The 11,680-nt window shown below is 43.5% G+C and overlaps 1 protein-coding gene across 2 annotated transcripts in view; it reads left to right on the top strand.

Annotated features, from left to right (window-relative positions):
* The first annotated feature begins 431 nt into the window (after window positions 1-431).
* Window positions 432-11,680, top strand: part of Fbxo9 (F-box protein 9) — a 33,389-nt gene continuing 22,140 nt past the window's right edge. The window contains exons 1-5 of one of the 2 annotated variants that reach the window (XM_057769033.1): window positions 432-761; window positions 5,299-5,382; window positions 7,627-7,785; window positions 9,316-9,373; window positions 11,205-11,304. In XM_057769033.1, the coding sequence (XP_057625016.1) occupies window positions 759-761; window positions 5,299-5,382; window positions 7,627-7,785; window positions 9,316-9,373; window positions 11,205-11,304 (404 nt within the window). In that variant the 5' untranslated portion in view covers window positions 432-758. Of the gene's footprint in view, window positions 762-5,298; window positions 5,389-7,626; window positions 7,786-9,315; window positions 9,374-11,204; window positions 11,305-11,680 lie in introns of both variants that reach the window. The other variant, XM_057769034.1, reaches the window with a different exon arrangement.

The raw sequence follows: 11,680 nt of genomic DNA, 5'->3' as shown, positions 1-11,680 counted from the left end.
TGGGATCTGTAGTTCGACGACCTGCTTAGCGTTGGCTGGTCCCACTCTCCGGCTGCTCGCACGAGCGTCTGTTTTCTTCGGTCCTGATTCTGTAGGGTGCAATGACTGCTACTACTCTTCGCATTCCGACGGGGCCCCCAGTGTCCCAGGCGGCCTAAACTACAGTTCCCTAGCGTCCGATTAGGATCGCCTCAGGGACTCAACTCCAAATTCAGGTTTAAACATTTGGAGCTAACGTCTGCTCCTTCCTGCCTGGGGTGTCCTCAGGACCTAAACCAGGCGGGTTGAGTGCGGCGGGCAGCCTGGCCACGCGGAGGGCTGCACACAGTAGGCCCATCAGCCTCGCCCGCCACGAACCACTGCTAACCCTCCAGGCGGCGGCGGCGGCCGTGCGCATGCGCGGCGCGGCGGCGCAGTTTCCGCAGCAGAGCAGGTAGCTCCGGCGCTGCGTCCAGATCGCTTGTGTCGGGCCGACGCTCGTTTCCTCGCTCGGTGCTCGGCCTCCGCTGGCGACCGGCGACCCCTCCGCCGCTCGAGTCCCCGGCCGCCGCAGCGCGCCTACCCCCGACCCCCTGTCCCGCGAAGATGGCTGCCGTACGCCGGGCCCGCAGTTACTGCCGCTGCTTGGTGCGCTTCTCCGACCGAGAACTCTGCTAAGCCCCGCTGCAGCAGACGGACAGGAGTAGACACCGGGCAGCCGCCACCCCTCTGGGAGCCGGGCGCGGGGAGCCCCTCGATTGGGCCGGCCGCCCGCCAGCATGGTAACCGCGGGGGGCGGGCAGCTTGGGCTGGGCCGTCGGGGCGGGAAGGCGGCCCCGGGTGAGGGTAAGCTTTGACGGCCAGCGGAGTCCGGCTTCGGCGCCCCAAGACCGGCCGAGCAGGGAGTGGGGACTGAGGTGCGCGGTCCTGGCCTCTGTGCCAGGGAGGTGGCTCTGGAAAGCGGAGACACTTGTTGATTGCTCCTGTTCTGGCAGCCGGGCCCACAGACGATCTCTGCGTCTTCGGGAGCCCCGAGTTTAGGACGCACGCACGCCCCCGAGGCTTCAGTGGCCCGGCTAGGATGATGATATTGGCCGGCAGTCCTGGCAGACTTGGAGGACTCCGATCTAATTTCGTGGTAGCGAGGGCCTAAGCTGCTTCTCTGTGTGCAGATGGAGCGACTGTGCTAAGCTGCTCCCTGTCTGACAGCTCAGGTCTCACGGGACTGTGGCATGGAATGTGTAGTCTCTGCAATGACTAAGAAACTAATCTCCGGCTAGGGCTGAACGAATTAAGAATGAAAGGTACAGACTGACTAGAACACCCAGGTGATTGTCATTCCTTAAGTGAATTGGCTGAAACGATTTATTTTTATATAACTAATCCGGAAAAGAAAACGTACTAATTGATTATTCTTCTAAACTTTCAAAAGTGGTTCTCTGACCGGGATGAAGCCCTTAACCTTCGTATTTAATTGACCCCATCTGTGAAGAAACTGATTCAAGTATACAGTGATGCTTGAGTAATTTTTTATTACGAGAAAACAGAAAATTTCCTAAGCGCCTATTTCAAGTGGCATTGAAATTGATCAAATGTAGTAAAATCCCAGGTCATACTTTCAAAATCAGGTTAACAGTGGATTCAGTGGGGGAAAACTCGGGAGAAAATAGATGTCTTATTTCAGGTTTCCCATTTTCTTGTCGTTGAGGTAGGCATTCTGTATGGTGTGGGTTTTGGTGCAGTACCTGATCTTCTCCAATTGTCTTTACAGATCTCTCTGTCTCCTTAAATTAAATTGTTTTTAAATTCGTGTATGAATGTGAGTGTATTTGTATGTGTACAGGATAGTTTTATGTCAACTTGATACAGGCTAGAGTCGTCTGAGATGATGGAGCCCCAGTTGAGAAAATGCTGTCATTAAGGTCCACTGTAGGGCATTTTCTTAGTGATTGATGGGGGAGAGTCTAGTCCATTTACTGTGGGTGGTGCCATGCCTTGCCAGATAGTCCTGGGTTCTATAAGAAAGCAGGGTGAGCAAGCCATGAGAAACAAGCCAGTGAGCCGCGCTCCTCCATGACCTCTGCATCAGCTCCTGCCTCCACATTCCTGCCCTATTTGAACTCCTCTTCTGACTTCCTTTGATGATGAACAGTGATATGGAAGCAAAAGCGAAATAAACTATTTCTTCCCTAAGTTGCTTTTGGCCATGGCATTTTATCACAGCAATAGTAACCCTAACTAAGACAATGTGTCATGGATGTGTAGGTGTTCGCAGAGGCCAGAGGAGGGTTCTGGTCCCCTGGAGCTGTTGTGTGCTGCTGGACATGGGTGCTGGTAACCAAACTCAGGTTCCCTGGAAGAATAGAAAGTCCTCAGCTGCTGAATCATCCCTCCAGCTCCACAGAGTCCCTCCAAAGAAAATGGAGAGATCCCAGCGTAGTGGCTCACAGTTATAATTCCGTTCCTCCTAGCATTCAGGAGTCCAAGGCAGAAAAATCTCTGCCAGTTCAAGGCCAGCCTAGGCTATACAGAGTGAGACCAAGAATCATGGAGTGTGTTTGGTCCTAAAGGTAGCAGAGATGACCAACATATGTTCTTTGTCTTCAGCACTCAATCCACTGAAGGGAACACATACTTTCAATCCAAAACTAAGGTAACAAAAAGGTAATTGGGAAAAGCTGCTAAGATGAACTTTTACCTGACTTTTGACGATAAGTAGGAGCAGCTAAGTGAGGAAAATGGTAGTCCAGGTCCAGAGAGCAAGCAGCACCACCTGGCGTGAACAAGGGAAGCTCTTCAGATGGAGTTAGCTTAGTCTGACTGCCAGGTAATAGCGAGAAGGCTGCCAGACTAAAAGGATACTATTCTATTGGACTCTGTCTTCTCATATTAGCTCACTGAGGGTTTGCAATGATAAGTCGACTCTTAAAAAAGAGCAGCATGCTTCTCAGAGGGATCTATGCATCTCAGAGTCCCGCATGTATTTCCTAGTAGATCAGTTTTTTACTGCAACAGAATTCCTGATATCACTTGTAAAGAATTCATTTTGGCTCAAGGTTCTGGAGGATCAACTCTGGATCCAAGTGCTTTGAGCTTCCAATGAAACAGCACATCATGGCAGAAACACGTGAACGAAAATGTTCCCCTCAGGAGTCGGGACACAGAAAAGAAAGGGGCCCCACAGTATGTTTCAAGGATTTATCCCCCATGACTCAGGCACTCCCGTTAGGTCAGATTCTACCGGTACCTTCAATGTCCAGGAGTGCCAACCTAAGGGACCATGCCTTTTACACAGGGACCTTTTGGAGGGTTCTAAGCTCTTTTATCCAAACCCAGGCTCCAGACTTAGAACTGATGCTGCTTCATTTATGTCTTCACTGATGTAACCTTTATAGAGCAGCAAGCATTTCACTGTGTACCAGCTAGTCAAGTGATATTGGCCCCCTGCTGGGAGTCTGGTTGCCCGAGATAAAGGATGAGCAGAGCTTGTTTATGTTGCGCTGTGTGTGGTGCAAGTGTGTCTGGTTGCTCTGTTCAGAGATCTGTGGTAACAAAACCTTTTCTCTCCTGAAATAATTTACAGCTAAAATTTGCTATTATAAAAGTTGCTATCTTTGGAACTAGATGGAATTGTTTTTGTTTTTGTTTTGTTTTTTTTTTGGCTTTTTTTCTGGGGTGGTGTGTGTGTGTGCAGGTACATGTGTATATGAAACTGTACATGTACCCTTCTGCATGTGTGTATACATACTAGAGGCAGGAAGATTGGTTTTATTATTATTCTTAGCTAACTTTCAGGGTTCTTTCCCTCATTGCCACATTTCTGTGTAGGACCAATCACACTGAGTGTTGAGCAAGTTCCCCTTGCTGGTAAGTTATTAGCTAACAGGCTGAGCTGAGGCAATGCTTCACTGACCTGGGAAGTAGGGTTATTTTAGTTATTTGGTTTACTGAAACGAAAAGGATACAATGGAAATAGTAAACTGAAACATGTTTTAAGCCCAAAGCTGCATACTATAATTCAATTCACCTTTATTCCACTTGAAGTCACTCCAGTGTAAAAGATTGGGTTTATAATAGATAAAATAGAAGAGGTTGATTTGGTTGGGATATAACTAAGTGGCTCAATGGTAGAGTACTTGTTTACCATGTGCAAGGCTCTGGACTCAATTTCTCAGCACTGAAAAAAAAAAAAGGAAAAAGAGAAGGGCTTCCTTCCCTCCCTGCCTCTCTCCCTGCTTTCCTTCCTTCCTTCAGACAAGGTCTCACTGTCTACTGTTTCACTGGCCTAGACTCACTGTAGACCAGGCTGGCCTCTAACTCAAGGAGATTTGCCTGCCTCTTTCTTTGTGGAGATTAAAGGCGTGTGATAGCATGCCAGGCTGAGGTGGATCCCCTGGATGTATGCCACCATGTGGGTGCTGAAAACGGAACCTGGCTCATCTGGAAGTGCAGAATGCTTTTAACTGCAGAATCGTCTTCAGCTCTCAAACTAAAGCCTGGTGGTTGATTCTACGGTATTACAAAAATTAAAGTCCAAATTTTCTTTCATTGGCATCATTTAAACTTACCAAAGTAGTTATCTGGAGAGAAGCAATTGTATTTTATTGGCACAAGACGTCATAGTCCCCTTAACTTGCTGAACTTTATGAATACAAAATTGTTCTGAAAATGTTTTGCTTTTAGTTAGACTGAAATAATTGTGTTTGGAACACTGCTGAAAGGACTTATTGGCTGCATTTCAGGACACCTGGGTCCTGCTGGAAAACACGTCACCTGTGAGGTGGTCTTCAGAGAGCAGCAACTCACCAGACTTTATTCCATTTCCTCTTCTAGATCCAGACACAGTTTATAGAAAATAAGAGGCCAAAGAAACATTTACAGATAGCAGATTCTAGACTCAGAATGACTTGTTTGTTTGTAGACAGGTTTTTTCTGTGTATCCCTGGCTGTCCTGAAACTCACTCCGTAGACCAGGCTGGCCTCGAATTTACAGAGTTCCACCTGTTTCTGCCTCTCAAGTGCTGGGATTAAAAGTGTGTGCCGCCACCACCCGGCTCAAATGACTTTTGTGAGTGGACTTCATATTACAGTTTTGGGAAAAGATTTTAAGATTGATGGTGATGATAACACACTCCTGTGGTGCAGTAGAGAATATCTTCTCAGGCTCGTTCTCCTTTGCAATAAACAGCAGGGTCCTAAATGCACTGTCCAGCCTCTGTCTTCAGAGTGCGTTCCACAAACTCAAAGGTGTTATACTGGTTGACAGTTGTCACGAGTTAGCAGTTACCAGTTTCTGATGTTGTTCTGGTTTGTTCTCAGGCAGAAGCGGAGGAAGATTGTCATTCTGATGCCGTCAGCGTGGGTGATGATGGAAATGAGAGTCCTGCGGAGAGAGACCTGCAGGCACGTGTCTCCAGTTCTGTCCTGAACGCCTGTCCCTTGTGTGGAAACTGGTCCCATTGGGAGCATCTGTCAGCTCTTTGCATGGAGTTTAGCTGAACTTTCATATTCTTTTTTATTTGTTTTTTGAGATGTAGTCTTGGCTATCCTGAAGCTTCCTCTGTAGACCAGAATAACCTCACATGCACTACCATTGCCTCGCTTGGACTTTCATATTCTTTATAGCATACATAAATCATACTTCTGTAAAAATAGATATCAATAACTGAAGCTTTGGAGTTCAGTATGTAATTTAAAACGTTTTTATTAGCCGGGTGGTGGTGGCGCACGCCTTTAATCCCAGCACTTGGGAGGCAGAGGTAGGCGGATCTCTGTGAGTTCGAGACCAGCCTGGTCTACAAGAGCTAGTTCCAGGACAGGCTCCAAAACCACATAGAAACCCTGTCTCGAAAAACCAAAAAAAAAAAAAAAAAAAAATTTTTTTATTACTTTTATTTATTTGTGTGTGCATGTGTGCACGTGTATGCCCATGTGGAGGTCAGAGGACAATTTGTGGGAGTCATTTCTTTCCTTCTACTGTATGAGTCTTAGGGATAGAACCTGGGTCAGTAGGCATGGCAGTTATCTACTGAACTATTGCTTTGGTCCCCAGAATGTAGGTTTAAAGTATTCAGTAGTATGTAAGCATGACTCAAAACTTGTAACCTTAAATAACAAGATTGATTTTTTGCTCATTTAGAAGTTCCAAGCCTGTGCATAACAAAAGGCATCACAAGGTTGAAGGAAATAGCTTGAACAACTGCTTGCCGTGTGAACAAAGGTTTAGAATCCTCAGTATATAGATTTTGTGCATAAATCAGAGGAACACAAGACAGAAAGGTGAATGGACAGTTGATAGAAAAATATGAATGGCTGTTAAATATTTGAAGAGATAATATGCCTCATTAATAATTTAACTGGTATATTGAATAATGTCCATTTCTATCTGGACTGTGAAACCAGTTGTACATTACACTTGAGATTATAAATGGCCATTATTTTTCTTGTAGGTACACAAGTAATGTGTATCAAAATTAAAAGTATGCCTTCCCTTTTGATACAGCAATTCTCCAGGAAATTAAATCTAAGGAAATAATGGAAAAAATGAGTAAATATACATGTTAAAAGATGTTTATCATAGGGTTACTTATATGGAAAAGTGTCACATGACCCAAATAGCCATTACTCGTTCTAAGGAATGGTAGAAATATGATATGAAATACATTATAACCATTTCCAAGGATGAGATAAATCTTGCATATTATACTAATTACTGTAGTTAATTTAATTATTAAACTTCTAAACTTAATAATACTTGTCTATTTGGTACATGTCATTTAGTAAACAATGAATGTAGGTCTGCAGGTCAGACATGATTGTAACATGTTAGAAGAGTGTGAGAACCAAAGCCCTGTACAGAACATTCTTAGAACATCTGTGACACATTCTCTAAAAGTTACCCACAAATAACATACATGATTCTGGCTTGAGCTACTTGGGAGGAAAGCAGAGAAGTGGAGATTGCTCTTCAGGACACTGAAGAGTCAGTGCCTTGGGAGGGAGGAGGGAAATGGAGACAAGAGGAAGAAGCCCAGCTGTAGTGCTGTCTTAATGGACTTCCTGGGCTGGTCTTGTGGGGTTCTGAGGATAAACTGCCCTCATGGGGAGCCAGGTCATCACGTGGGGAGCCTGAAGGCACCCTGCTGTGGCAGTAGCCAGATGGGGTGAAAACTTGGCTAGTTTTAGAAGTTGGGGTAACAATTTCTCCCTTAAAATCAATCAACCACATAAGGGGTTTGGCTTTGTGCGTGTTTTATATTGAAATGACCTGTGTTTAGAAGGATTTCCTTTTTGGAGTATAGAATGCTTATTAAAAGAGAAGAACTTTGGGCTGAGCTATAGAACTTAGCTTTGTGCATCATTCACAGACGTTCAGCCCCCACGCCAGGGCTTATTCTCCAGTACTTTCAGGCTTTCTGTTGTATAGACAGATTTACTTCCAGCTGATATACATTCTTTAAAGTTTCAAGCAGAAAATTATTTTTTTTAAAGTATGTTTGTCAGGTATTTGGTTAGAGAGAGAGAGATTGATTTTTCTGGCCTTAGAATTTCAAGAAAGTACATTGAAATAAATACTGGGCATATTATTAAATCACTCCAGAGTCTCACTATCTTCTTGATGGTTCCTCAAATACCCTTTTGTTACAGGCACAGCTCCAGATGTTCAGAGCTCAGTGGATGTTTGAACTTACCCCAGGTGTAGGTTCTAGTAATTTAGAAACTCGGCCTAGCAGAGCAGGAAGAGGCTCCGTACTGAAAGCAGCTGCAGACACCAAAGGAAGGCAGGAACTGGCAAAGGAAGAAAAGGTAAGTGCTAAAGCGATCTAATAATTCATCTTTAGTCAACTCTGGTGATAGAGATGTGTATTTGTAAAGTAAAATGACGTTTTCTGATGTGGAGACATTTTGACTAGTGTTCCCGCTTACCTGCCCTGCACTGCTTCTGTTTGGGGTGGGGTTATTACTGTAATGAGAAGCGTCCCCCATAGTTTTGGGCGTTTGAGTGCCCGGTCCCTGTTGACACTATTGGAGGAAGTATGTCGCTGGAGCTGGACTTTGAGAGTTGAAAGACTCATGCCATTTCAAGTTTGCTGTCTGCTTCATGCTCGCTGTGTAAAGATGTGAGCCTCAGTTTCCCGTTCTTGCAGCATGCCTTCACTCCTCCCGCCATGGACTCCAAGCCTCTGGAACCGCGAACGCAAATAAACTTTCTCTTTTTTAAGTTGATTCGGTCATGACATCTTATCCAGTAATTAATACCAGCTTATTTTCCTATCACCTAACATTTTCATGTAAAGTTTGTTGTTTATTTATTGCCTCTTAAGATTCACCTAGTATCGAGACCAGCCTGGTCTACAAGAGCTAGTTCCAGGACAGGCTCCAAAGCCACAGAGAAACCCTGTCTCGAAAAACCAAAAAAAAAAAAAAGATTCACCTAGTGTCTGAAAAAATGGATGTTTGGAATTTACAGCAGAAGTCCTAAAGGCAGAGGTGGAAATTTTCAAAAGCTCTAGCCTTTTCAAAGGATGTTTGTTTGCTGGCTTTTTTGTTTGTTTTGTTTTTGTCTTGAGACAGGTTCTCACCCTGTAGTTCAGGCGGCCTGGAACTCCCTGTGTAGGTAGAGTGGCCTAGAGCTTACCGTGCTCTCCCTGCCTGAGCTCCTGTGTGCCTTGCCGCATCTCACTTGGCACCTGGGCTCCTGGTTCTTTGGGAGCTAAGGCTGGTGTTTTGTTACATTTTAAACTGAACATGTTGTCTTGTTATATCAGTCATTACCTTAATCTGGAGAGTCCGTAGCTCTTCACACTGGAAGTACTCTGCGTGCTAGCTGCTGCCTGACCCCTGTCACTGTCTTCCTCTCACATGGGGCTGTCCCCACCCTGTCATCACATCCCAGCAGGGTGCCCCTCAGAGCCTGAGTCTTTTCAGGGTAGACTGTGTGTTTTTGTGTCACTCACACAGTAAGAGCCACCTATGTCCCCAAGATTTTCATTTTTCTTCAAGTATTTTTTTTTTTTGGTTTTGTGTTTGAGTTGATAATCCATTTTGAGTTATTTTTATGTAAACTGAAAGGCTTAGGTCAAAATCCATTATTTTGCTTTGGATGTACAATTCTGTAGCATCATTTGAAAATGTTGTCTTTCTACTATAAATTTACTTCCTATTGTTTATTTATTTTTGTATAGGGTTTCATGAACCCAGGCTGTCCACACGTATGGATGACCTTCTGCCTCTGCCTCTCGAGTGCCGGATTGAGGTCTTGTGCCATCACACCTGGTTTGTCTGCCTACCATACAGATTTTCAAAGCTTTTTTTTTAAACCTTTTTATTTCACAGGCTCGAGAACTCTTCCTGAAAGCAGTGGAAGAGGAACAAAACGGAGCTCTCTATGAAGGTGAAACCCAGCTTCTAAATTGCAGCTCGTTAGCGATCAGTATTCACTTGTGCTGGAATTTATTTGGTATAGAGCATTCTCCTCCTACCACGGAGTTATTTCTTTAAGAACAAAAATTTGGGCACAGTAGTGCATGCCTGCAGCTGGAAGATCCTTGCAGGTTTGAAATGGTCTGCAAAATGAGTTCCAGGCCAGCCAGGGCTACACAGTAAAGACCCTTCTCACCAAAATAATTCATTAGTTAAAATGAATGAATTGTATATAACTTGTTTCCAAAATACATTGCAGGACAGTATTATCATATTTGTAGAATGAGTAAAATAAATTTTCTATATTTAGTTTTGTGTTAGTTTTCATTAGTAAAATAAAAATCACATTGTGTTCTTTTTATGTGTGAAAGTATTTCAGATGCATGAAATACTACGGATGAAATCAAAGAACACCAGTTGGTCTTTCTAAGCTTGACTTTACATTTTACCAATAAAACAAAACAAAAACCAAAGCAGCAAAAATAAGTTGTATGGGTCTATAGAGATGCTCAGCAGTGTCACAGTTCCTGTAACTCTAGCACCAGGGCATCTGACACTCTCTTATGGCCTCCTTGGCACCTACACATAGACAGAAATAAAAATAAATTGGGGGAAGGCCAGGAGGCCTCAACTCTACACACACACACACACACACACACTGGGGGAAGGCCAGGAGGCCTCAACTCTACACACACACACACACACACACACACACACACACACGGTGAAGGCCAGGAGGCCTCAACTCTATACACACACACACACACACACACACTACAGGAGACTAAGATTTTCTGAGAAGGGAATTAAAAAATCATCCCCAGGGGGCTGGAGAGATGGCTCAATGGTTAAGAGCACTGCCTGCTCTTCCAAAGGTCCTGAGTTCAATTTCCAGCAACCACATGGTGGCTCACAACCATTTGTAATGAGGTCCAGTGCCCTCTACTGGCCTGAAGGCATATACGCAGACAGAACATTGTATACATAATAAATAAATAAATAAATAAATAAATAAATAAATAAATAAATAAATATTTAAAACAAAAATCATCCCCAGGTTGGAGTACACGAACAACAAGTAGTCAGCCCTGAAAAGATACACACAGGTAATATACAGACCGAGCAGCTTATATGTAGGAATATATATGTATCTACATGAGTATATATATGTATTTAACAACTAATTAAAAGAAGGAAGCCATGAATTTGAAACAGATAAAGGAGAAGTACATGTGAGGGTTTGGAGGAAGGGAAGGGAAGGAGGAAATGTTGGAATTATATTTATAGTCTCAGTCGCAAAGAGTAATTTAAAAGGTAGAAATTAAAATTTCACATAAAAATAATAATATTTAAAGTTTATTTAGCTGAATAAGGGCACATTGGGCCGAAGGAAATTGGATTTGAAGAATGAATTATATCCAGCATTTCATTTTCTTCAACTTTGTGATACAAGGAAAAATTCATCCAGAAGTAATTATTTTGACCTATAACAATTGCATTTTTTTGAACCCCACAAAGAAACACCCACATAGAATCAATCTGATGAGTCATAGATGGTGAGAAAAACATGGGAAGGATGAAAAGATAGTTGTAACACACATCTTAAGTTACATAACCTCTTAGTTTTGAGGACAGGAGCCTGAGCAGCATGGCTCAGAGACGTGCTTGTTCGGTATGCTACCATTGCATGTCTGAAGTGTTCAGCTGTTCATAAAGAAGTCTGCCAACCACAGTTCAGGGCAGTCAGAGTAACTGACAGAAATGTGTGCCCATAACTAACTTAGCTTTGTCTCTGCTTTTAGCCATCAAGTTCTACCGTAGAGCTATGCAACTTGTACCTGATATTGAGTTCAAGATTACTTATACCCGGTCTCCAGATGGTGATGGCGTTGGAAACAGCTAGTGCGTGTATAATTTGACAGACAGTAATGTATAAAGATATAAGCTAAGTGCTTTTTGCCATTCTGACTCTGAACTTGCTAAGATGGTGATGCTGTTTTTGTTAGTGTCGTGTTTACTGTGTCTACATTTGTAAGTAGACTTATTTAGTTAGAAAAATTTTAAGATTTATATCTTGAGTAGATGTAACAAGCATAAGGTGATGAAAGTTTTTATTTTTATTTATTTTTAAAAGATTTATTATGAATACAACATTCTGCCTCCATGTATGCCTGCATGCCAGAGGAGGGTGCCAGATCTCATTACAGATGGTTGTGAGTCACCATGTGGTTGCTGGGAATTGAACTCAGGACCTCTGGAAGAGCAGCCAGTGCTCTTA

Source organism: Chionomys nivalis, chromosome 4, assembly GCF_950005125.1.
Source record: "Chionomys nivalis chromosome 4, mChiNiv1.1, whole genome shotgun sequence".
Classification (NCBI taxonomy): Eukaryota; Metazoa; Chordata; class Mammalia; order Rodentia; family Cricetidae; genus Chionomys; species Chionomys nivalis.
Note: the sequence above shows the minus strand (reverse complement) of the source record. Positions and strands in the feature narration are given on the sequence as shown.